Here is a 26978-nt window from a genome sequence, read left to right on the forward strand (position 1 = left end):
GCGGTCATGACCCCACTCACTCCTCTACAGCGGCAAGTCAGTCGTTAATGGCAGTGGTTGGTCTTCCGAGCGGAGGTGGCAGGGGGGGGAGCAGTGAGCTGGGTCGCCGTGTCACAGAATCTATTAAATGTCTCAACTTGGCGCCCCGTGTGGACTAACCCTGCCCTCAAAACAACCCCCCACACCTTTATCCTACCCTCCCCCCGCCACCCCGGCGTCCCGTCGGTGCCACACAGCAGTGCGGACGGTGGCGGTGGCGGTGCTGGCGAGGTTTGTGCCGCCCGAGCCCGCGTCATTAAATGGCAGTGAGCGGCACGGCGCGGCGCCTCTCGCCCCCTTGCGGCACCGCTCGTTCCCCATCCCCCCCCCCCCCTCCGAGTCCTGCGCTCCGACCCCGTGCGCTGCCGAGCCCCCACCCCCTAACCCCCCGTCCCCCCCAGCTCAACCTCCTCCGCATTCATCCCAGGAGGTCGTCACTCCACTGCTGCCTGTTGGCCTGGGTCGGTGAGGTCGGCGAGGCCACGGCGGCGGCCGGGGCGGGGAGTCCCATGCCGAATATGTCGCCGGCGAAGGCGTCGCCGGCAGAGCTGTTGCCACCAGCGCCGGCGATGGACGCGTCGGCCGCTCCCGTGAAAAAATCATCGATGAGTGACATATGAACACCACCATCACCACCGCCACCACCTCCTCCGCCTGCCAAGTGAGGCGACGTGGTCTGCACGAAGATGGCGTCGCTGCTGACCGACCAATCGGTCATTCCGAAAAGGTCCTCGGAGAAGGGGTTCTGCGGGCCGGACACCGGGAGACCGAACGTGGAGGACGTCTCGAGGACGCACCGGCCGTCGGCATCGGCGGTGTCGTCGGCGTCGTCGTCGGGGCTGCTCATCCGTGCGCCCGCGAGGCCAGCAAACGTCGCGTCCGCGGGGCCCAGCTCGACCGCCGATGAGGACGCTCGGCTAAACTCGAGGACGTCGTCCGAGAGGAAGCTCGCGTCGTACGTTTCGGCGCCGTCGAAGCCGAAGCCGCTCGCCTCGGGGTCGAAGGGGTCGCCGTCCCCGAGCCACGCCGGCCCTCCGTTCGTCACCGCCGCTGCCGGCTGCAAACCGCGGAACGCGTCGGCCGCAAAAGGCTCCAAGGGCGCGCCGGACTCGGGCTCGGCGAACAGCGAGCCGGCCTCGGCGAACGGGGAGACGCCGTCGAAGGGGTCTGACGCGAAGGAGAGACCCGCGGCGTCTGCAAACTCCTCGCTGCAGGCGGTCGTCTTCCATGGTTCTCCTGCTTCGTCTTGGAATCCTCGTTCTGCTTGGAATCCTGGTTCTTCTTGGTATCTTGTTTCTTCTGGGTCACCTGGTTCTTCTTGGAATCCTGTTTCTTCTGGGTCACCTGGTTCTTCTTGGTATCCTGTTTCTTCTGGGTCACCTGGTTCTTCTTGGAATCCTGGTTCTTCTTGGTGTCGTGGTTCTTCTTGGAATCCTGGTTCTTCTTGGTTTCTTGGTTCTAATTGGTATCCTGTTTCTTCTGGGTTACCTGATTCTTCTTGGTATCTTGGTTCTTTTTGGTATCTTGGTTCTAATTGGTATCCTGTTTCTTCTCCGTCACCTGGTTCTTCTGGGTATCCTGTTTCTTCTGGGTCACCTGATTCTTCTTGGTATCTTGGTTCTTTTTGGTATCTTGGTTCTAATTGGTATCCTGTTTCTTCTCCGTCACCTGGTTCTTCTGGGTATCCTGTTGCTTCTGGGTCACCTGATTCTTCTTGGAATCCTGGTTCTTCTTGGTGTCGTGGTTCTTCTTGGAATCCTGGTTCTTCTTGGTTTCTTGGTTCTAATTGGTATCCTGTTTCTTCTGGGTCACCTGGTTCTTCTTGGTATCTTGGTTCTTTTTGGTATCTTGGTTCTAATTGGTATCCTGTTTCTTCTGCGTCACCTGGTTCTTCTGGGTATCCTGTTGCTTCTGGGTCACCTGATTCTTCTTGGAATCCTGGTTCTTCTTGGAATCCTGGTTCTTCTGGGTATCTTGGTTCTTCTTGGAATCCTGGTTCTTCTTGTAAGCCTGGTTTTTCTTGGTATTTTGGTTCTTCTGGGTCACCTGGTTCTTCTTGGTATCTTGGTTCTTCTTGTAATCCTGGTTCTTCTTGGTGTCGTGGTTCTTCTGGGAATCCTGGTTCTTCTTGGTCTCCTTTTTCTCCTGGGTATCCTAAATCTCGTGGGTCTCCAGGGCCTCCCCACAGACTTGATCCAGCGCCTTGCACGTGTTCCGTCACGGCTGCCCCTGTAGGCCCGGGCCCAGGCACCTCGGCCTCTCGCGGGACCCCTCTTTGATCTCCCGCGCCGATCTCATCGTTCCTGCCCGCGTCCTCTGGCTCGTGCGCGCTCGCCTCTGTGCGCACAGCGCCACGGCCACCGTCGCCACCGCCATCGCCGCTCCCCGCAGCAGTCGGCTCGATGTCCGCATCCGCACGGCCACCCCCCGCGTCGCTCCCTACTTCCTTCCCGTCTCCCTCTCCCGCCGTGCCGCTCCGAGCCGAATGCTGCTCCCGCCGCCGTTCCCCAGCAGACGGAGGAACCGGCTTCTGTTCCTCCTGCTCTTTGCCGCCCGACTTCTCTTTGCCGCCTCGGCCAAACAGCTTGGCGAGCGGCGACCGCAACTTGGCCAGGGGGCTGCGCTTGCCCCTCGCCGCAGGCTTTGGAGCGACCGCATCGCCGCCGCCGTCGTCAGCCGCTGCAGCTGCCGCTCTGTCGCGCTCCTCTCCGTCCCTGCCCGCGCCCCTCGGTGCCGCTGTCGGACCCGTCGGCTCCGCGGCGTCCGAAGCCTCCCACGCCGGCTCGGTCGACGGCGGCCACGCGGTCGGGTGGCCGCGCTCCTCGCTCCGCCAAACATCCCCTGCCCCGCCGTCTTCCCAAGCCTCCTCCGGCTTCTCCTCCAGTTCTGCCGACGCGGCGAGGAAGACCTCTTCGTCGTTTTTCGTCTCCGAGCGCAAGGAATCATCGCCGTCGTCGTCGGAGTCGCCATCGGAGTCGCGGTCGGGAAACACCAGCGCGACGTCCGCGTCGGAGAAGCGAACCCTCTTCACCTCGGAGCCGGGCGACCGCCGCTCGGCGCCGGTGGCGATGGCCGGCCGGATGGCGGCGCCTGGCGGCCCCGGCACGGGGGGCCTCGCCTCCGGGGCGGCCGCCCTCTCGTAGAGCGCCCTGGCCGCCTGCACGTGCTGCGAGGCGGACGCGTGGGCCCCGGCTGGAAAGGACGAAGGGCGCCCCCCCTCCGAAGAGGAGCCCTCGCTCACCGCCTTGACGAAGGGCGACGAGGAGACGGAGCCGGCGACGGGGCCCACGGCGGCTGACCTGCCGCTCTTGGCCGCGCCGCCGCCGCCGCCGTCCGGGGGTGGCCACAGCACCTTGAGCTTCCCCACGCTCTCGGCGGCGGCCGCCCCCCCCGCGACGGCGACCGCACCGGGGTCTCCCGCGGCGGCGCCCCTCTCGCCAGGAGAGCTCCCCGCGGGAGGCGGCGACGACGGGCACACAAACACCTCCTCCTCCTCCTCCTCGTCGTCGCCGTCGCCACCGTCGTCGTCGCGGCCGCCGTGCGCCGTCGGGGCCCGCGCCAGCGCGGCGGCGGGGGTGTCGGCGGTGAACGCTGCGATGCTGTCGGCCTGTGGCCCCATGGGATCGGAGGGCGACGTACCTCCTCCTGCTCCTCCGCCCGGGGCCTGCCAGCCGCGAGCGCCGCGGTGCCCCTTGATGCCGAAGCCGTCCTCGTAGTTGCCCTTGGTCTTGAAGAGCTGCTCGAAGTGCGGCTCACAGTAGACGCGGCCCTGCAGCGACGCGTAGTTACCCAGGCTGCGGGGGCAGAGACGCGGGGGGGGGGGGAGGGGACAAAGACACCGAGATGGAGACGCACGTGGACAGAGACACACGGAGATGGAGAGACACGGGGACAGAGACACGGAGCTCTCATCACAACAGCGACCTCGCTCAACGCCACACAGCGCGACAGTCACCTCGCCCCGACCCTCACTCGGTAGACGGCCCGCTCGGCACGTTGGGCCTTCGAGGGCCTACACTCTGCAGTCGTCAACCCCCCCACCACCACCTCCCCCCATCACCTCCCCCCACCACCTCCCCACCCACCACCTCCCCCTCCCCACCAACTCCCCCCCTCCCCTCCTCCCCACCTCCCCATCGCCTCCCCCCTCCCCACCCACCACCTCCCCCTCCCCACCCACCACCTCCCCCCCTCCCCACCGCCTCCCCCCTCCCGACCACCTCCCGCTCCACCACCACGAGCCGCCCACGTCACGGCACCTGAGCTGGCTGGAGCAGTGGGAGCAGCGGAAGCAGCGACGGTGGTAGATGCGCCCGTCGATCACCAGCCGGTCCACCAGGTACACCGTCTTGAGGCAGCCGGGACACGAAGCGTCCTCCGACGGCACCGGCTTCTGTGAGCGGATGGGGCACGCGGCGACGGCGTTGGCCGTGGTTAATCCACTGCTGGATGAAGTTCTCCCTGCCGCAGTGAGTGGATGAGTGGGTGGGGGGGTGAGTGGGTGAGTGGGTGAGTCAGTGAATGAGTGGGTGTGTGAGTGGTTGAATGCGTGTGTGGGTGAGTGAGTGGGTGTGTGGGTGAGTGGGTGAATAGGTGGGGGGTGAGTGGGTGAGTGGGTGAGTGGGTGTGAGGGTGAGTTAGTGGATGTGTGGGTGAGTGAGTGAGTGTGTGGGTGTGTGGGTGAGTGTGGTGAGTGTGTGGGTGAGTGTGGTGAGTGTGAGTGGTTGAATGAGTGAGTGGGTATGTGGGTGAGTGGGTGAATAGGTGGGGGGTGAGTGGGTGTGAGGGTGAGTGGGTGAGTGGGTGGCTGAGTGAGTGGGTGTGTGAGTGAGTGAGTGGGTATATGGGTGATGGTGAGCGGGCCCAGGTAAAACTACATGTCCGGGAGTCTGTGTGACAGGGATGTCCTCTGGCTCCCACATTATTTAACATCTATTTCGACCACGTAGTTCATGAAGCCTTCAATAGCTGTACCGGAGGAATTCCCATCTGATACAGATACAATGGAAGGCTGATCGATGCCCGGGTGTGGTCAAGGGATGGCTCCCTATTGCTCAACCATGTTATGTATGCCGATGATCTGGTAATTGCTGCTCACTCATAGGAGGAGTTGGAGGCGCTGCTGCTGAACCTGGTGCTTTCCACTAAGAGGTCGGGCCTTACCATCAGCCCCACCAAAACTAAGCGCCTTCCTGGGTATTTTGTACCATCGGACACTCCACCCCCAAAACTCCCAATTGGTGATAGGGCAGTTGTGGAAAGAGTGGAGAGTTTCCCATACCTGGGTAGTGTGATCATGACCGGCTCTGGTTTGACAGCAGAGGTCTCACTCTGAATCAGTCAAGCGGCATTATCGTTTCATCGGTTGCGTAATGCTGTGTGGAAGCTACCTGGTCTGTCGCTCCACACGAACCTTCAGGTCTTCTCAGCCATGGTCATGCCCTCCCTTCTCTACGCTTGTGGAACGTGGACTCCCCTAATGGAACATCTTCGCCGGTTAGAAACATTTAGGCTGGCCTGCCTACGATCCATCCTGGGTTTAACCAAGCTGGATTGTGTGAGGAGCTCACAAACACTTGAAAGATCTGGACTAAGTCCCATCGGTAAGCTCCTCTGGCAGGCAAGCCTGCGTTGGCTGGGTTATGTAGCCCGCATGCCCAGCCACCGCATGCCTAAACAGCTTTTGTTCGGCCGGATCAAGGGGGCTAAACGGGCACGGCATGGGCTAGAGAAGAGATGGAGTGATGTGATGTGGAGCTGAGTGGACTTGCCGATTATTGGTACCAGCAGGGTCAAGATCGGCCTCTGTGGAGGAGGCTCGTGAAGGACGCTACTGGGCAGTTGGAGGCAGTCGCCCTCCAACAACAATGGAGGAGGGAGGAACGACGCTCACAACAACGAGTGGAGCACCGGGTGGCTAAAGCACAGCAAATTGGCACAGTCGAGGGCACAGGTGGTGCATCAGCCAGTCATCTCAGTCAGTCGACCCGTGGCACCTGGGTCTACCCCGTGACCACCTGCCAGCGGGTGTTCGACACTTCAAGTGGCCTCAACGTGCACATAGCCTGGCCCAAGCGTCGTGGTGACATCACCGCACTTAGTGGGGAATGGCGGTTGTTGTTGTGTGGCTGAGTGGGTGAGTGTGGATGAGTGGGTGTGTGGGTGTGTGGGTGAGTGTGTAGGTGAGTGGCTGAGTGAGAATGTATTGTCACCTGTGACACCCGTGAGAGTCGCCGTGTGGGCTCCCGTGTCCCTCCTCGTGATCTCACTGCACCAGCCGAGCTTTGCGACCCTGACCTCGCCTGTACCATGACCTTGACCTCACCTGGACCGTGGCCCTGACTTCACGTGGACTTCGACCCTGGCGTTGCCTGGACCGTGGCCTTGACCTCACCGGGACCATGGCCTTGACCTTACCTGGACTGTGAACCTCACCTCACCTTTTCCGTGACCTCACCTAGATCGTGACTTTGGCCTCACCTGAACCGTGACATTGACCTCACCTGAACCATGACCTTGACCTCACCGGGATCGTGGCCTTGACCTTTCCTGGACTATGAACCTCACCTCGCCTTTTCCGTGACCTCACCTAGATCATGACCTTGGCCTCACCTGAACCGTGACATTGACCTCACTCGGACCATGACCCTGACCTCACTCGGACCATGACCCTGACCTCACCTGGACCGTGACCTTGGCCGCCGGGGCCGGTACTTTATCGTGAGCCGGAGGCTTCTGCGCGTGGTCCTCGAAGCGCTGCTTCAGAGACTTCGTGGACACTTGCTGCAGGTCAGCTGACACCTTCCCTGCAACAGCGGCAGACATTCCAATGAAGGACCGCAGACCGCGGGAAATTTCTGGAGACTTTGAGTGTGTGCTGCCACTACACTCGTGATTCATCGAGTTGGCCAAACATCCCAATGTAGGACCGCAGAGCTTTGGAAATTGCTCGCGTCGGTCCCAACTGCCTTCTTGCCACCCGTCTGTGGTTTTACCTGCGCCTCTGAATCATTCTCTCTCTCTCTGAATCATTCTCTCCCTCTGTCTGAGCGCGAGCTAAAAGTGCGTACATTACACATTTTAAGTTATAAATACGGGGAGTTTCAAACGGATGGACTCGATTTGAAATCGATATATCTCTGCAACCACGAACCGCCCATGAATGAAACTCTTACCACTTGAAAGGGCGGGGCATAGAGAGGAGGGCGGGGCATAGAGAGGAGGGCGGGGCATAGAGAGGGCGGGGCATAGAGTTTAAAATGAGTACCGCTCGATGCCTCTCCCAGCGCACAAACAGCCCCTAGCCTCGGTCATTCGCAAGACAGGGACCCCGCCAACACACAAGGCGTTTTGCGTTCTGCAGTTCAGCAAGACTGAATCCGTAATTGTGGTGCAGCGTGCGTTTCAACGGCGTTTTGGCATTGATCCGCCAATGTCAAAGAGCATTCGTCGTTGGTACCGACAATTTTAGGAAGCAGGCTGCTGTTTATGTAAGGGGAAGAGCACAGGGCGACCACGCAGCTCAGAGGAACACGTGAGAAGAGAGGCGTTTGGGACAAATTCAACTATCGTCTCGATGTTGTCCGTACAGCAGGTGGAGGGCACATAAGAGCATTTATAAAATGGTTAGTAAAACTTCATAACTCGTTAAACCGTTTGTAACTTTTTGTGTAATTGTAACATGTTGCCATCGTGAAATATACTGCTTTGAAATTGGGTCAATGTTTTAGAAACAGCCTGTACTATGGTTATTATTACTCCTTTCAGCAGTAGCAGCCATGCCCTATCCACTGCTGGATGAAGGCCTTTCCCCGCCACCCCTCCCCATGAAGGCGTACCTGGTGGGGAGGCGTTTGGGGGAGGTGGTTGCTTCACTGACTTGCCAACGTGAACTTTGAACTGCACGTACACACCACACACATTGCATACACACACACACACATTACACACACATTACACACACATTGCATACACACTCACATTACACACACACATTACACACACACATTACACACACACACATTGCATACACTCACATTACAAACACTCGCATTACATACAAACATCATCCATAATAGAGGGGTTTTTTTGGGTTAGATTGCGTAAATATATTAATGTGTCATTAAAACCCGCCACCACCCGACACAGCCGACTAGTAAGGGTTGTCACGTAAACAGAACGTGCCAATTCGTCACTAGTACAGCACTAGTGTGTAGTGTATAGTGTAGTGTATAGTGTAGTATACTAGTACAGCACTAGTGTGTAGTGTATAGTGTAGTATACTAGTACAGCACTCGTGTGTAGTGTATAGTGTAGTGTGTAGTGTAGTGTATAGTGTAGTGTATAGTGTAGTGTATAGTGTAGTATACTAGTACAGCACTAACCGGTTGTGTGTTGGAGAGCCAAGCCACAACATTTACAATCTGAGTACGACGTTTCGCCAGTAATTACAACTAGCTTAATCAGGCGATAACAAGATTTGTACAGCACACACATCAGGCTGATGTGTGTGCTGTACTAGTGACGAATTGGTACGTTCTTTTTACGTGACACACCTTACTAGTTGGCTGTGTCGGGTGGTGATGGGTTTTAACGACACACATTTATATATTTACGCGATCTAACCCAAAAAAAACCCCTCACACACATTACATGCACACATTTACCTCGACACTTTACATGCATACACACATTGTACATAAACACACATACGTACACACACAGTACACACGCACACTACACACACACATTACACACATTGCACACACACACACATTACACACACATTACACGCACACACATTACACGCACACACATTACACACACTCACATTACACACACACACATTACAAACATTACACACACACACATTACACACACACGTTACACACACACACTACACACACACACTACACACATTACACACATTACATGCACACATTACCTCGACACTTTATATACATACACACATTGTACATAAACACACATTACACACGCACACGACACACGCACACTACACACACACACATTACACACACACACATTACACACACACACATTACACACACACACATTACAACAACATACATTACACACACACACATTACACACACACACACTACACACACACACATTACACACACACACATTACACACACACACATTACACACACACACATTACACACACGCACACTACACACACACACATTACACACACACACATTACACACACACACTACACACACACACATTACACACACACACATTACACACACACACATTACACACACACACATTACACACACACATTACACACACACACATTACACCACACACACTACACACATTACACACACCACACTACACACACACACATTACACACACACACATTACACACACACACACTACACACACACACATTACACACACACACATTACACACACACACATTACACACACACACATTACACACACACACACTACACACACACACATTACACACACACACATTACACACACACACATTACACACACACACATTACACACACACACATACACACACACATTACACACACACACATTACACACACACACATTACACACACACACATTACACACACACACATTACACACACACACATTACACACACACACACTACACCACACACATTACACACACACACATTACACACACACACATTACACACACACACATTACACACACACACATTACACACACACACATTACACACACACACATTACACACACACCATTACACACACACACATTACACACACACACATTACACACACACACCTTACACACACACACATTACACACACACACATTACACACACCACACATTACACACACACACATTACACACACACACATTACACACACACACATTACACACACACACATTACACACACACACATTACACACACACACATTACACACACACACATTACACACACACACATTACACACACACACATTACACACACACACATTACACACACACACATTACACACAACACACACTACACACACATTACACACACACACATTACACACACGCACACTACACACACACACATTACACACACACACATTACACACACACACATTACACACACACACATTACACACACACACATTACACACACACACATTACACACACACACATTACACACACACACATTACACACACACACATTACACACACACACATTACACACACACACATTACACACACACACATTACACACACACACATTACACACACACACATTACACACACACACATTACACACACACACATTACACACACACACATTACACACACACACATTACACACACACACATTACACACACACACATTACACACACACACATTACACACACACACATTACACACACATTACATTCCTCAAATGGGATTCACACACACCGCACCAATTCCTGCAACACTGCAGAGCCAGGGAGCGCGAGTCGCCTTGTGCTGCACAGCGACAGCTGCCCTTGGGGGTGCCCTTTGGGATGCGTGACGTGGCACGTGATTGGTTCAGGGTCAGGGGGGGTGGGTTCGTGTCGGTCGAGGTCAGGGTGAGGTTTCGGCGTGATCAGGGTCGGCTGGTGCGGCCAGTGCCGTGGTTCGAGTCCGCGTGAGGGTTTGGGGTCTGGGTGAGCGTTGCAGTTGAATTCCAGGTCAGGGTTAGAGTCGCGGTCGGAGTTCGTGATCGTGTTGTGACTCGCTGTGTAAACAGTGTTAGAGGGTTAGCGTTGGATTCAGGGTCAGGGTTAGTTTATCGGTGTTGTGACTCGTGGTATGGTCAGGATTAGGGTTGGATTCAGGGTGTGGGTTAGTTTATCGGTGTTGTGACAAGTGGTATGGTCAGGATTAGTGTTGGCTTCAGGGTCAGGGTTAGTTTATCGGTGTTGTGACTAGTGGTATGGTCAGGATTAGGGTTGGATTCAGGGTGTGGGTTAGTTTATCGGTGTTGTGACTCGCGGTATGGTCAGGGTTAGTGTTGGATTCAGGGTCAGGGTTAGTTTATTGGTGTTGTGACTCGTGGTATGGTCATGGTTAGTGTTGGCTTCAGGGTCAAGGTTAGTTTATCGGTGTTGTGACTAGTGGTATGGTCAGGATTAGTGTTGGCTTCAGGGTGTGGGTTAGTTTATCGGTGTTGTGACAAGTGGTATGGTCAGGATTAGGGTTGGATTCAGGGTGTGGGTTAGTTTATTGGTGTTGTGACTCGTGGTATGGTCAGGGTTAGGGTTGACTTCAGGGTCAGGGTTAGTTTATCGGTGTTGTGACTAGTGGTATGGTCAGGATTAGTGTTGGCTTCAGGGTGTGGGTTAGTTTATCGGTGTTGTGACAAGTGGTATGGTCAGGATTAGGGTTGGATTCAGGGTGTGGGTTAGTTTATTGGTGTTGTGACTCGTGGTATGGTCAGGGTTAGGGTTGACTTCAGGGTCAGGGTTAGTTTATCGGTGTTGTGACAAGTGGTATGGTCAGGATTAGGGTTGGATTCAGAGTGTGGGTTAGTTTATTGGTGTTGTGACTCGTGGTATGGTCAGGATTAGGGTTGACTTCAGGGTCAGGGTTAGTTTATCGGTGTTGTGACAAGTGGTATGGTCAGGATTAGGGTTGGATTCAGGGTGTGGGTTAGTTTATTGGTGTTGTGACTCGTGGTATGGTCAGGGTTAGGGTTGACTTCAGGGTCAGGGTTAGTTTATCGGTGTTGTGACAAGTGGTATGGTCAGGATTAGGGTTGGATTCAGGGTGTGGGTTAGTTTATTGGTGTTGTGACTCGTGGTATGGTCAGGGTTAGGGTTGACTTCAGGGTCAGGGTTAGTTTATCGGTGTTGTGACTCGTGGTATGGTCAGGGTTAGTGTTGGATTCAGGGTCAGAGTTAGTTTATCGGTGTTGTGACAAGTGGTATTTGCGCTCGAGTTGGGGGTCAGGGTTGGAGCCGGGGTCAGAACTCGAGTGGGGGTCAGCGGACAGCATTGCGGCAAGTGCCAGCGTCAAGAGTGCGTGCCGCGGCTGGTCTTAGCCACGGTTAGGGTCGAGGTTCGAGTCGGGCTCGGGGTTGGAGACGCGCTGGTGCTCGCCTGCGCGTTGCCCGTGCTGCGCACGACTGCCGACTGGTACATGGCCATGCGCTGGCGCACCGACACCATCTCCGAGGGGTGCAGCCCCACGCCGGGCGGCGGCGCGTCTCCTGCGCGCAGCACCAGACACCGGCACCACCACCACCACCACGCACATCGCCGTTAACGGTGCCTCGTGCGGCGCACGGCGGAGGAAGGCGCGATGGTGCTGCAACTGGGGAGCGGTCAGCGCGACGCTGCGCGAACGAAACCGGCGACCCGAGTTCGATTCCCGCTCACGGCCAACACCGGTGAAGATTATCTGAACCGGTCATGGGGCCTTCCCTAGGTCGACTCAGCCTCAAATGAGTACCCGGTGCGGTGTGTAGTAAACATCGCCACCGGGGAGACAAAGGCGGCCGGGCGTCCCGGCCTTCATAGGTGCTCGCTAACAATATTTGTCATTGATGCTGCTGCTGGTGGTTGTGTTGGTGGTACTGGTGGTACTGGTGGTGCTGGTGGTGCTGATGGTACTGGTGGTGCTGGTGGTGCTGATGGTACTGGTGGTACTGGTGGTGCTGGTGGTGCTGATGGTGCTGGTGGTGGTGCTGGTGGTGCTGATGGTACTGGTGGTACTGGTGGTGCTGATGGTGCTGGTGGTGGTGCTGGTGGTGCTGATGGTACTGGTGGTGCTGGTGGTGCTGATGGTGGTGATGTTGTTGTGGCCGCACCTGTGGAGTTGTGGCCGTCCAGCGTGTCCGTGCTGGAGGCGCGATGCAGCCGGGTGCTGGTGCTGTCCCCTACCGAGCGGCTCAGCTCGTAGGAGCTCAGCGACTGCGCACGGGGTGGGGGGGGGGGGGCACGGGGAGACAAGGGAGGGACGAGACGATCCACGTGGAGCTCCCTCAATCCCACGTGAGTTCCATCCAAGGGGAGGGAGGGGGGGCGGGTGGCCGGCCGGACGATGACTTCCATCGCCCCCCTTGTTGTCCCCCTCCTCGCCCCTCTTCTCTCCCCAGCCACCCCCCACCCCCAGAATCTTCCACCGCAAAAACCCCCGGCGCGGTGAAATCGTGTGCCTCCTATGTCGCGCGGCCGCCGCGGTGAAGCCGTGGGCCACGCGAGGTCACCTTTGAGCGCGAGAGGGACGAGCGAGGTGAGGGGGGCTCCACGGTGAGGCGAGCGAAGATCTGGATTCGCTCCCTGGTGGACAACGCCTCGTCTGGTCAACGCACACGCACGCGCACACACGTACACACGTACACACGCACACACACACACGCACACACGTACACACACACACGCACACACCGCGCGCACGCACACACGCACGCACACACATGCACGCACACATGCGCACACACGCACACACACACATGTACGCACGCACGCGCACACACACGTACACACGCACACACACGCACGCAAGTGCCGTTAGCGAACAGCGGCACGGCACACGAGGGGGCGGTGTGGCTGGCACCACGCCCGGCCACCTTTGTCTTCCCAATGCTGATGTTCACACGCACACACCACACGAGGTACTCATTTAAGGCCAGGAACAGTTCAGATGTTAGTCACTGATGTTAGCGCATTGCTGCTAACCCGTACCCCTAACCAGTGCCCTACCTTATCACAGACCAAGTCAGACCTCATTGGTCACCCCGTGCCTCTTATAAATCTCAACGTTCATCATACAAGGGAGTAACACAAACACGTAGACAGATTTTGTTGTTGTTGTTGTTGTTGTTGCCTGTATCGTAACGGCTGTACGCCGTATGGACCTGAACTCACTTTCCCTGCACAAGAATACGATGTTAACCCGTGTGGGCTGATGCGGTGTGCTAACCGCTGCACCACCGCCCTGCAGCGCGCGACAATGAGAAGGGTGGTGTGTCAGAACCGCGCCCGGCCGCCTTTGTCTCTCCAGGTGTAATGTTGACATACCATACCAGGTGCTAAGTTTTCATGCTAAGCCCACCCAGTGGAGGCCGAAAGGCAGTCCAAACAGCGGGGGAGCGGTGGCGCAGCGGTTAAGCACGCTGCGCTTACAAACCACCCGGGCGACCCGAGTTCGGTTCCCGCTCGCGGCCAACATCTTGTGGCACGGAGATGAAGACCCCCTCCGATTACGGGGAGTCGAACCCGTGTGTGTGATTGACACATCCTGTGTGAGGTCACGTGGTGTAAACGTCCGCGCACTCACCTTCCACGTGGCCATTGGGGACGCCTTTCGATTCCTGGGGAAAGGGATCGCAAAAGTGATTGAGGGAATCGTCGGCCTCAAGAGGGGAAAATACACTGCGGGCGACGTTTCGGGCCACGGCCCTTCCTCCCTCGTCGCACACGTGGGCAGAGAGGCCAGAAGAGACATGAGCTGGAGACTGAACTTTACAGATCCACAGACTCAGCCACCAGTCGGAGCCTATTGGTACTCATCGCCCGTGTACAGCCCTGCAGAGCCAGTGGTGGAAATTCCACATTCCTATGGCGAGGGATAAGTATAACCAAAGGGAGGCAAACCGCTGTTGACTTCTCCACAGAGCGGTGCTTATTTTAGCGACTCTGGAGGGAGGGATGATGGGTTGCTCGCTTGATGACATTAACCTTGCTTTAAAAAAATGTTTTTGCAACAATGCCACGAGAAGTTTGCCTCCGGGCTCTGGCTACCTACGACCTGGAGAAGATTCCAGGCAATGTGTTGACAACGATGGCGAACAAGCGAGAGATACTCTTTGACTTTTGGAAGCTATTAACATCCATTTGTTATCATGTTTACAGTGTATTATCCGTGCATTTTCCACTAAAAACGATAGTCCCATAAACGCGTCAACATTTTTGTTTGATGCACCCTGTGTGTGTCTTGCAATTTCCCCGATGTGCAGGCCTGAGCGGCGTGTTTTTCAGCTTGAGCCGCACAGGGACAGCTGCCACTCGAGGGTCCCCTCGACTAAACAAGGGAGCAGTAGCATTGTCATACTGGTAGGAACCTCCTGGTTACACCAGCCCACAGGGGATTGTTGTGTCCGTCGTGCAGGGAGGGGCTGGGTGGGGAGGGAGGGGCTGGGTGGGGAGGGGCTGGGTGGGGAGGGGCTTGGTGGGGAGGGTGGGGAGGGGCTGGGTAGGGAGGGTGGGGCTGGGTGGGGGGTGGGAGAGATGTGGTTGGGTGGGGAGGGGCTGGTCACCCCGTGGTGCCCTTATAAAACTCAACGTTTAACCTACTCACTTGTGTCCGCCCTCACAGTCGGGCATATTTGCGGAATACACCACGCCGCCGTTGACCCTGCAGGCCATTGACCGAGCAACCCAACGTTCCTACCAGCTCCCTCCGCAGGAATGTGTTTAAAACCAGGGCCCACTATCCTCACGAAACGCTGATGAGACCAAAATCATCCTCTCTCGTCAAGGACACGCGGGGCTGGGGGTCTAGGGGATGACCTCTCTGCTCACCATGGGGTCTCAGTCACTCACCTGCGAGAACACCTGCACCTCACGTGAGTTGCTGGGAGACAATGCAGACTTGGGGAGAATAACTTGCAGATCCTGCGGTGGTGGTGGCGGTGAGGGAGACACGGGGTGGCGGTGAGGGAGACACGGGGTGGTGGTGAGGGAGACACGGGGTGGCGGTGAGGGAGACACGGGGTGGTCCTGAGGGAGACACGGGGTGGTGGTGAGGGAGACACGGGGTGTTGGTGAGGGAGACACGGGGTGGTGGTGAGGGAGACGCGGGGTGTTGGTGAGGGAGACACGGGGTGGTGGTGAGGGAGACACGGGGTGTTGGTGAGGGAGACACGGGGTGTTGGTGAGGGAGACACGGGGTGGCGGTGAGGGAGACACGGGGTGGTGGTGAGGGAGACGCGGGGTGGTGGTGAGGGAGACACGGGGTGGCGGTGAGGGAGACACGGGGTGGTGGTGAGGGAGACACGGGGTGGCGGTGAGGGAGACACGGGGTGGTGGTGAGGGAGACGCGGGGTGTTGGTGAGGGAGACGCGGGTGGTGGTGAGGGAGACACGGGGTGGTGGTGAGGGAGACACGGGGTGGTGTTGAGGGAGACGCGGGGGGGTGGTGAGGGAGACACGGGGTGGCGGTGAGGGAGACACGGGGTGGTGGTGAGGGAGACACGGGGTGGCGGTGAGGGAGACACGGGGTGGTCCTGAGGGAGACACGGGGTGGTCCTGAGGGAGACACGTGGTGGTGGTGAGGGAGACACGGGGTGGCGGTGAGGGAGACACGGGGTGGTGGTGAGGGAGACACGGGGTGTTGGTGAGGGAGACACGGGGTGGCGGTGAGGGAGACGCGGGGTGGTGGTGAGGGAGACACGGGGTGGCGGTGAGGGAGACACGGGGTGGTGGTGAGGGAGACGCGGGGTGTTGGTGAGGGGGACACGGGTGGTGGTGAGGGAGACACGGGGTGGTGGTGAGGGAGACGCGGGGTGGTGGTGAGGGAGACACGGGTAGTGGTGAGGGAGACACGGGTGGTGGTGAGGGAGACACGGGTGGTGGTGAGGGAGACACGGGTAGTGGTGAGGGGGACACGGGGTGGTGGTGAGGGAGACGCGGGTGGTGGTGAGGGAGACACGGGTAGTGGTGAGGGGGACACGGGGTGGTGGTGAGGGAGACACGGGGTGGTGGTGAGGGAGACGCGGGGTGGTGGTGAGGGAGACGCGGGGTGGTGGTGAGGGAGACGCGGGTGGTGGTGAGGGAGACACGGGGTGGTGGTGAGGGAGACGCGGGTGGTGGTGAGGGAGACGCGGGTGGTGGTGAGGGAGACACGGGGTGGTGGTGAGGGAGACGCGGGGTGGTGGTGAGGGAGACGCGGGGTGGTGGTGAGGGAGACGCGGGTGGTGGTGAGGGAGACACGGGGTGGTGGTGAGGGAGACGCGGGGTGGTGGTGAGGGAGACACGGGGTGGTGGTGAGGGAGACACGGGGTGGTGGTGAGGGAGACACGGGGTGGTGGTGAGGGAGACACGGGGTGGTGGTGAGGGAGACACGGGGTGGTGGTGGTGGTGAGGGGGGCACGGGGTGGTGGTGAGGGAGACACGGGGTGGCGGTGAGGGAGACGCGGGGTGTTGGTGAGGGAGACGCGGGGGGTGGTGAGGGAGACACGGGGTGGTGGTGAGGGAGACGCGGGTGGTGGTGAGGGAGACGCGGGTGGTGGTGAGGGAGACACGGGGTGGTGGTGAGGGAGACGCGGGGTGGTGGTGAGGGAGACGCGGGGTGGTGGTGAGGGAGACGCGGGGTGGTGGTGAGGGAGACGCGGGTGGTGGTGAGGGAGACACGGGGTGGTGGTGAGGGAGACGCGGGGTGGTGGTGAGGGAGACACGGGGTGGTGGTGAGGGAGACACGGGGTGGTGGTGAGGGAGACACGGGGTGGTGGTGAGGGAGACACGGGGTGGTGGTGAGGGAGACACGGGGTGGTGGTGGTGGTGAGGGGGGCACGGGGTGGTGGTGAGGGAGACACGGGGTGGTGGTGAGGGAGACACGGGGTGGTGGTGAGGGAGGCACGGGGTGGTGGTGAGGGAGACACGGGGTGGCGGTGAGGGAGACACGGGGTGGGGGTGAGGGAGACACGGGGTGGTGGTGAGGGAGACACGGGGTGGTGGTGAGGGAGACGCGGGGTGGTGGTGAGGGAGACACGGGGGGGGGTGGTGAGGTGAGACGCGGGGGGGGGGGGCTGGTGAGCGTTGATGAAGGGGGGGGGGGGCTGGTGAGCGTGATGAAGGGGGGGGGGGCTGGTGAGCGTTGATGAAGGGGGGGGGCTGGTGAGCGTTGATGAGGGGGGGGGGCTGGTGAGCGTTGATGAAGGGGGGGGGGCTGGTGAGCGTTGATGAGGGGGGGGGGCTGGTGAGCGTTGATGAAGGGGGGGGGGCTGGTGAGCGTTGATGAAGGGGGGGGGGCTGGTGAGCGTTGATGTGAAGGGGGGGGGGGCTGGTGAGCGTTGATGAAGGGGGGGGGGGCTGGTGAGCGTTGATGAAGGGGGGGGGGCTGGTGAGCGTTGATGAAGGGGGGGGCGTGGCTGGTGAGCTGTCGTTGATGAGGGGGGGGGCTGGTGAGCGTTGATGAGGGGGGGGGGCTGGGTGAGCGTTGATGAAGGGGGGGGGCTGGTGAGCGTTGATGAGGGGGGGGGCTGGTGAGCGTTGATGAAGGGGGGGGGCTGGTGAGCGTTGATGAAGGGGGGGGCTGGTGAGCGTTGATGAGGGGGGGGCTGGTGAGCGTTGATGAGGGGGGGGGGGCTGGTGAGCGTTGATGAAGGGGGGGGGGCTGGTGAGCGTTGATGAGGGGGGGGCTGGTGAGCGTTGATGAAGGGGGGGGGGGCTGGTGAGCGTTGATGAGGGGGGGGGGCTGGTGAGCGTTGATGAAGGGGGGGGGGCTGGTGAGCGTTGATAAGGGGGGGGGGCTGGTGAGCGTTGATGAGGGGGGGGGCTGGTGAGCGTTGATGATGACGGAGGGGGCTGGTGAGCGTTGATGAGGGGGGGGGCTGGTGAGCGTTGATGAGTGGGGGGGGCTGGTGAGCGTTGATGAAGGGGGGGGCTGGTGAGCGTTGATGAGGGGGGGGGCTGGTGAGCGTTGATGAGGGGGGGGGGCTGGTTAGCGTTGATGATGACGGAGGGGGCTGGTGAGCGTTGATGATGACGGTGGGGGCTGGTGAGCGTTGATGAAGGGGGGGGGGCTGGTGAGCGTTGATGAGGGGGGGGGGGCTGGTGAGCGTTGATGAGGGGGGGGGGCTGGTGAGCGTTGATGATGAGGGGGGGGGCTGGTGAGCGTTGATGAGGGGGGGGGCTGGTGAGCGTTGATGAGGGGGGGGTGGCTGGTGAGCGTTGATGATGAGGGGGGTGCTGGTGAGTGTGTACCTGTCCCGTGGTGCGTGACACCGCCGACTGATACATGCTGAGCCTCTCCCGCAGAGACGGCGGCTCCAGCAGTGCCAGGTCCTTCCTCAGCAGCCCTGCGCACGGCCGAGTCGGCGAGCGCCTATTAAGGTCGAGGCGGCGATGGGCAAACCGCGACTCGTCAGGGTCCCCCCCCCCCCTTGCCCGCCACGTCTAAGCCGCGCCTGGCGGTGGCGGTGCAGTCAAGTGCGTTGTTGTACTGTACTATGCCCTCGCGTCTATGCTCCCCCCGCCTGCAGCAAGCCTGTTACGTCGACGGGAGGGGGGGGGTCATAACGCTGACCTGTGGAGCGGGCAAACGAGTTCAAATGGGGGGCAGTGATGACATCTCGGACGCTGTCTTGCCACGTTCTGTTACCAATCTTTAGTTTGTTGACCCTGCCCCCTACCCTGCCCCCCACCCTGCCCCCTACCCTGCCCCCCACCCTGCCCCCTACCCTGCCCCCCACCCTGCCCCCTACCCTGCCCCCTACCCTGCCCCCTACCCTGTCCACGTCCCAACCTCCAGGTAGAGGTCGCAACCGGGTACCCGATACCCGTACCCTACCCGATACCCGGCTACCCGTACTCGGCCGGGTACGGGTACCTGTTTGCGACCCTGGTGCGGCCGGGTACGGGTACGGGTAGGCCGTGAGTCATTGGTGAGTCACCGTTTGTCACTCATTTCCCAACGTCTTGTCTCTTCTCACAATTCAAGTTCCTAGAATCAACCCACCCGCGCCTGCAACATGGCTTCATCCCAGAGGTCGCAATCGGGTACCCGATACCCGTACGGGTACAGCCGGGTACGGGTACCCGTTTGCGACCTCTGCCTCCTGGTGGCTTACCCCTGTGCCGGACAGTCGGAGACTCGGAGTAGCCTTCGGCGTGCTCCCGACTGAGGCTGTGCTCGCTGCTCCAGCCCTGTGGGACACAGACCAAGCCCGCCCCCCACCCCGCTTCGTGTTACAAGACGCAGGCAGTTGTGGTGAAGCGAGTACCTGTAAAGGGTGGCACGGCGTACCCATGAGGTTGTGGGGGGGGGGGGGCAAACATACACCAGGTGCTCTCGCGAGGGAGATTGACTCACGTCCGGTTGAGATGTTTGCCACTGATGTTGGCAGTGGCCTGGAAACTCGGAATTCGAGTCGCCGCGTTCGTAAGCGCAGTGCGGTGACCACCGCCCCATCACTCCCCAACCAATTCGACACCCACAAAAGATAAAGCCTCCCCCAGTATAGCCTTCGCAGGCTGTTGGAGCAAGTGCTGTTAGCGAGCACCTATGAAGGCCGGCACGGCGTGCGAGTGGGGTGGGTGGCCAGCACCACGCCCGGCCGCCTTTGTCTCCCCCCGAGTGGCGCTGTTTTGAGGCTGAGTCGACCTCGGGGAGGCTCGGAGCCGGTTCAGATAATTCGTCACGGGTGTCAGCGGCCGTTTAGCGTGACCCGAACTCTTGTGCCACCGGGTTCGACACCCATACAGGCGCACACAACACACGCGCACACAACACACACAACACACGCGCACACAACACACGCGCACACAACACCGCGCGCACAACACACACAACACACGCGCACACAACACACACAACACACGCGCACACAACACACACAACACACGCGCACACAACACACGCGCACACAACACACACAACACACGCGCACACAACACACACAACACACGCGCACACAACACACACAACACACGCGCACACAACACACACAACACACGCGCACACGTGGTCAGACCACAGTCTGTCCTCACCTTGACTCCGGCACACGGGGCCGTCAACTCGGACTGTGCTGCTGCTGCTGCTGTTGTTGTGCTGCTGTGGTTGTTGTTGTTGGTGTGCTGCTACTGTTGTTGGTGTGCTGCTGTTGTTGTTGTGCTGCTGCTGTGGTTGTTGTTGTTGGTGTGCTGCTGCTACTGTTGTTGGTGTGCTGATGTTGTTGTTGTGCTGCTGCTGTGGTTGTTGTTGGTGTGCTGCTGTTGTGGTTGTTGTTGTTGGTGTGGTTGTTGTTGTTGGTGTGCTGCTGTTGCTGTTCTTGTTGGTGTGCTGCTGCTGTAGTTATTGGTGTGCTGCTGTTGTTATGCTGTTGTTCTTGTTGGTGTGCTGCTGCGTGTGGGGAGTGCGAGTGATGCGCTCACTGGCTCCACGGATAGGGGAGGGGGTTGACTGGTGGTCCTGCTGTTGTTGTTGGTGCTGCTGCTGTTGTTGGTATGCTGCTGCTGCTGTTGGTATGCTGCTGCGAGTGGGGAGTGTGAGTGAGGCGCTCACTGGCTTCACGGCTGGGGGAGGGAGCGGGCTGGTGCTGCTGGTGGTGCTGCTGCTGTTGGCTTGCGAGTAGCTGGGACGCGGTGGGGTTGGGTTTGGGGGGAAATCGATCTGCCTCCCCACGCAGAGTGGCCTCTCATGCCTGCATCCTGGTGGCTCTCTTCAATAAGCACGCCGCGGCGATGGTTACTAACGCACTGGACCTGCAATCCGGTTCCCTTCGATCTCCCGCAGAGGCAATTTGGGGGCCGTCCATAAATGACGTCACTCGATTTTGGACGATTTTTTGACCCCCCACCCTTCGTCACACGGCGTCACGAAAAGTCAGACTCCCCCCTTAAATATGACGTCACAAAGCTCTGCTCCCCCCCCCCAAAAAAAAAAACATGCTTCAAATCGCTTTAAACTATTGTGATGTTGTAGGAGAAAACATTTATTTAAAAGTATATTTAATTAAGTAGAACGTGTTGTCTATATTTATTTAAAGTTGCGCATTTGTTGTGACGTCACATTTCTCACCCCCCCCCCCACCCCAGGTGCGTGACGTCATTTATGGACGGCCCTATAAGTAATGGGGAAGTTTCTAAAGCGTTCCCTCCCCCCTCCGTCGCCTATGCCGATGGGGCACATCACCGTTGCCAATCACCCGTCAGGTCACGTGTCGATGGGGTAATGTGTGGGCACTTCCGGCTACTCTGAGTGGTCTGACCAGCATGGAAGAGTGGAGCACAAACATCATCAACATCGGGGGCTCTTTTCGATGTAAAGCTTTCGTGACTGCAGGGATTCATCTTCTTGGTTCTTTCGGTAAAGTCACGTAGAAGGGAAGTAATAAAATAATAAAAATAAAACATAATAAAATAATATAATAAAATATAATAATATAATAAAATAATAACATAATATTATAATATTTTATTATAATATAATATAATAAATATTATAAGAAATATTATAATATAATAAAATAAAACAATATTATATTATATTATTAAATTTCGATTTAAAGCTTTCGTGACTGCAGGGATTCATCTTCTTGTTTCTTTCGGTAAAGTCACGTAGAAGGGAAGTAATAAAATAATAAAAATAAAACATAATAAAATAATTCTCACGACGTTTCGGCCACAACGCAAGCAGCCGTCCTCAGGTGAAGAACAGAATTATTTTATTATGTTTTATTTCTATTATTTTATTACTTCCCTTCTACGTGACTTTACCGAAAGAACCAAGAAGATCGGGGGCTCTCTCCGTCTCTCTCTCTCTGGAGTTCTCTCTCAGCCAGCAGTGGAGTGAGCCGGCCATTGCAGGGCTGCACCACCTTTTTGCCACCGTTAGGAAAGTAAACCCACCGCGGCATCCGAGGGCTGCACGGATGGATTTAAGAATCTGTCGGTCGTGCTGCTTAATATGCCGCAGCCCAAACCTGCGACAATAGCAGTCTCAGCTGTAATGTGAATTCATATTCGTGGTTCTTTCGGTAAAGTCACGGAGATAGAAAATAAAAACCGGAGGAAAACCATCGTGCTGTATACGAGGGGTGGGGGGGGGAGGTGACACTCAAAGATCCACACAGATGGATGCAATATAAAAAAATCACGAATCACTGAGTCGTGAGTGGAGCTCCCTGAGTAGTGGGCGGTGGCTACCTACGCGATGGGCGGGGCTACGTGAGTAGTGGGTGGGGGCTACCTGCGCAGTGGGCGGGGTTACCTGAGTAGTGGGCGGTGGCTACCTGCGCAGTGGGTGGGGTTACCTGAGTAGTGGGCGGTGGCTACCTACGCGATGGGCGGGGCTACGTGGGTAGTGGGCGGGGGCTACCTGCGCAGTAGGCGGGGTTACCTGAGTAGTGGGTGGAGCTACCCGTTGACAGCCCTGCGGAGCCAGTGGTGGAAATTCCACATTATAATGGCGGGGGCGAAACTTCGCTATATGACCAACCCCTGTTAACGCCTCTATCCCCCCTCTACCTTATCCATAACTTGGTGAGCTAAATCGACCTTCACATTCCCGCATTGTTCTGCAATTGGGCCGCCTCTGACGGCCGGTTACCTCCGTAGGGGCTTCCTCAAGAACGTGATGTTTTGTTTTAATCGGCGGATGAAATTTCCTCAGGCTATTCCAGCAGATGCATAAACTTAAGAAAGTGAATATATTTTTTTAACGATAGGCTCAATTGAACGACAAAACTTGGCGGGGATTGCTCTCACATTTGAGAGGAGTACGTTAAAAAATGGCATAGGAATGGCAGGTTTAGAAAAAAATAAAAAGTGTACTTTGTCAGACACCGACCGACCCATGAAGAGCATGGCCAGGCGGCTCACCTCACCGGTGTCCCGGCCCGTGCACTTGCCCCCAGCAGCCTCCACAAGGCTCCATAGCGGTGTGGTGTTGGTGCGGCGGGTGGGGGAGGGGAGAGGATGGAGGGGGATCTTTGTCTTTGGTGTGATGACGACAAGAGGGGCAGGGGCCGCCGGGTGTCGCCTTAGAGACAAGCTCACCGGAGACGACGAGGAAGAGGAGGATGAGAGACGCGTGAGGCTTCGAGGGCGGTGCCCAGCCCCTCGGCCCCTCTCCCTGTCCTCCTCCCGGCCGCCCTCGCCCCTCGCCCGCGTCTCCCTCGGGCCGAGGGGACCCCTCCCGGGCGAGCTGCCGCGAGCGCTGCTGCTGGCGGGGAAGCTCTGAGCCCTGCGCCTCTTCTCCCGCGCCGTCGACTCCACCGTCTCGCTGCGCCCCCGGCTTCTCGGCTCTCCTCCCCCGGAGGACACCGCCTGCCGAGCCGGGGCCGCCGCGGTGGTCCCGAGGGTCCCGGGGGCCCCGGGGGTCCCGACCGCCTCCTGGCGGCTCTCCCAGACCTTGCGTAGAGTGAGCAGCGTGCCCTCTCTGGGAAGGCCCGGCGGCCCGTAAGCTGCCTACACAGCCACCGATCAATGAATTAATCAATGAGTGATTAGCGAGCCAAGGAAGATCATCATCATCATCATCATTATGACCTTGTAGCAGATGTTTCCCGGTTGGGTTCGATTTCCCCGGCGCGGCAATTGAACCAGCGGTCATTATTTTGTTAATCTCCCAACGGTCCCCCACGCCCCATCTTGCCGTCCACGCCCAAGCATCGAGATAACCCGAAACATTGATGTATAGATTTGCGCACAAAAAGTAAATTTGTTTAGTGCATCATCATACTGACAGCAGTATTGTTTACCCAAGAAAACGTCATCAATTTTCGTGGCTATTTTTAAGAGGCCCCCTGCCAGGGTTTCGTAGTAGGGGAGCGATGATTGGCCGAGCATAACGCAGATTGAGTAATTCATCTATTGGCAGATTAGTCACACGTGGTGGTGGTGGTGGGGTAAAGTGTGGGTACTCCCACCCCAAAAATAGCCTCGCTCTTGAACTCCCTCTAATGCCCAGCGGCCCTTCCGCCAGCCAGCCAGCAGTGGAGCAAGCATGTGCAAAACAGCACCTTGGCCGCATCATTTACCGATTCTAAATATCGAAACCACGTGAACACGCAAAAGCCCTTGTCAATCCACTGCTGGATGACGGCCTCCCCCCCCCCCACGCCGTATGGGTCATGGGAGTTGTTTGACCATACTTCACCACACTGGTCAGCGCGAGTTGGTGAAAGTTAGAGTGCCCAAGAATCTCTTGAGGATATAACTCGCCAGCAACGTTAGCTGTGACCGGGAATTCATCTCAGGTCGCCGGGTTCATAGCGCGATGCTCTAATCTATAATGGCACCGGTACTCATAACTATTATTGTGGTGGAGCGGTGGCGCAGTGATTAGCGCAGTGTGCTTTTAACTGAGATAAATTATTGGCCACGGATAATTTACCTTGACCAATCAAGACTCTTAGTTCCGTAAATTGAAGTGTGATTTTGGTGACGATGGTGGTAATGGCAGTGGTGATGGTAGTGTTGATGATCGTAGTGGTGGTGATGGTAGTGGTGGTGATGGTAGTGGTGATGATCGTAGTGGTGATGATGTCAATGGTCACGATGGTAGTTATGGGAGTGATGGTGATGGTACAGAGCTCACAAGTCCCGTGATGAGTTTCGGATTTATTGATTTTTTTTTATCCAAGATACGAATCTTTTCCCGACAATTGCTTCCGTATTCTTCGAATTATAATAATAATTCAAATTGATAATGCGCATTCCATCTTTAGATGATTTGGAAAGTAATACGCACCTCAAACCAACTTTTAACACCATGCAATCCCGCCTTGGGCAAGCACTTTCACAAAGCAAGCACTTTCACAAAGTGCTTGCCTAAAGTGCTTGCCACAAATGTAAAACAATACCTTGCTGATCTAGTCAAAGAAAATAAACCATCCCGCAAACTCCGGTCCTCCTCACAGCGGCTTTTGGCTGACCATCTAACAAAGACGGTCACTGTGGCCGACTGGAACGCGATTTCTTCCGAAATTGGGAACCCACACAGAGCTTTGAAATCATCATGATTGAAAACTCATGTGTGTGTGTAGTTCAACATACTTACAAGCATACACCGCACCTCGGATTAGCACGGTTGGCTACGTACGGTGCGACAGAAGTTCACAGCACCGCAGCAACACAAACAGCCGTGTCTGAAACGACTGGCATTTTCACTGTCATTAGCATCATCAGCATCATTATCATCAGCGGTGCCATGATCGCAAACAGCGTGGGCAGTGCGTGACTGGCTCAGCGTGTGACTGCTGCTGTTCTACCCAGCGACTCCGACTCGATCTCATCTCCCCGTCTCATCATCTTCCCCCCCCCCCGCCCTTCTCTGTCACTCCATCTCCTTGTGCCCCCCCCCCCCCGTCTAGTCACTCACCATGTCGTTCCTTTGCCGCGTGCAGCCTCCTTCACGGTCCTCGGCTCCAGGTGAATGATCCGAGCGCGAGACGGATGGTGTCTCCTCCACAGGGAGACCTGCGACTACTCCCTGCCCTCACAGATGGGTGGGGGGTGGGGACCCTTTCCTGCCCTCAAGGAAGCGGCGAGCCGGCCCAGCCCGAGTCCTGGGTTTCGCTAACTCGTTGGAGCGAACGGTTGGCAATAAAAGTATAATATAATGACAAACAAGCCGCTACGCCAATGGGTTAACTGAGCCCAGGTGCCCATTTTTGTCATTCTCATCATCAGACATCATCAGACATCATCAGCCGTGGTCAGTCCACTGCTGGATGAAGCCTTCCTCATTTCTCATGACCTACGAAGTTATTTTTTGTTTGGCTGTGAACCTCCCGGGGCGATCTGGGTATGAATGGAAAAGATGGAGCCCATATTCACGACCGTGGTGTCAGAGCCGTGGTGCAGTGGTTAACGCACTGCGCAGTGAGCCAGCGGACCGAGTTCCATCCCAGCTCTCGGTTAACATGAGTCGGGAGTGATATCTGAAAATGGTTCCGGGCTCTCGCCTAGGTCGACTCGGCCTTAAATGAGTCCTTGAAGCCGTGTTTATGATCATCAGCACTGGGGATACAAAGGTTGCCGAGCGTGGTGCTGATCCCCTTGTGTGCCGTGCCGGTCTTCATAGGTGCTCGCTAACAGCACTTGCCCTACTATTCTGTTCAAGGCTATAACAGGGGCCCTTTGGCTTTGTCTTTGTGTGTCCCGTGACATTTTGCCTGCCGGCCAGCGAGTGTTTAATGACTTCACTCGGGCTCAAAGTGCACCTAGCCTGGCACTAGCGCCG

At 57.0% G+C, this 26978-nt stretch overlaps 1 protein-coding gene across 2 annotated transcripts; it reads right to left on the minus strand.

Annotated features, from left to right (window-relative positions):
* Positions 1–429: 429 nt before the first annotated feature.
* Positions 430–26253, minus strand: LOC133358321 (collagen alpha-1(I) chain-like). 2 transcript variants are annotated; one of them, XM_061576579.1, is made up of 13 exons: positions 26115–26253; positions 23789–24199; positions 19861–19936; positions 18995–19089; positions 15615–15686; positions 14350–14383; positions 13277–13368; positions 12878–12980; positions 12168–12277; positions 7878–7938; positions 6721–6845; positions 4299–4432; positions 430–3833 (listed from the first exon to the last, which is right to left on the minus strand). In XM_061576579.1, the coding sequence occupies exons 1-13, from the start codon at positions 26115–26117 to the stop codon at positions 458–460; spliced, it is 4692 nt and encodes a 1563-aa protein (XP_061432563.1). In that variant the 5' UTR covers positions 26118–26253; the 3' UTR covers positions 430–457. The 2 variants fall into 2 exon arrangements, with proteins under 2 accessions (XP_061432563.1, XP_061432564.1); XM_061576580.1 differs by lacking the exons at positions 23789–24199; positions 26115–26253 and adding an exon at positions 20780–21178.
* Positions 26254–26978: the final 725 nt, after the last annotated feature.

The sequence above is a fragment of the Lethenteron reissneri genome, chromosome 61, assembly GCF_015708825.2.
Source record: "Lethenteron reissneri isolate LAM-NWPU_2019-01 chromosome 61, ASM1570882v1, whole genome shotgun sequence".
Classification (NCBI taxonomy): domain Eukaryota; kingdom Metazoa; phylum Chordata; class Hyperoartia; order Petromyzontiformes; family Petromyzontidae; genus Lethenteron; species Lethenteron reissneri.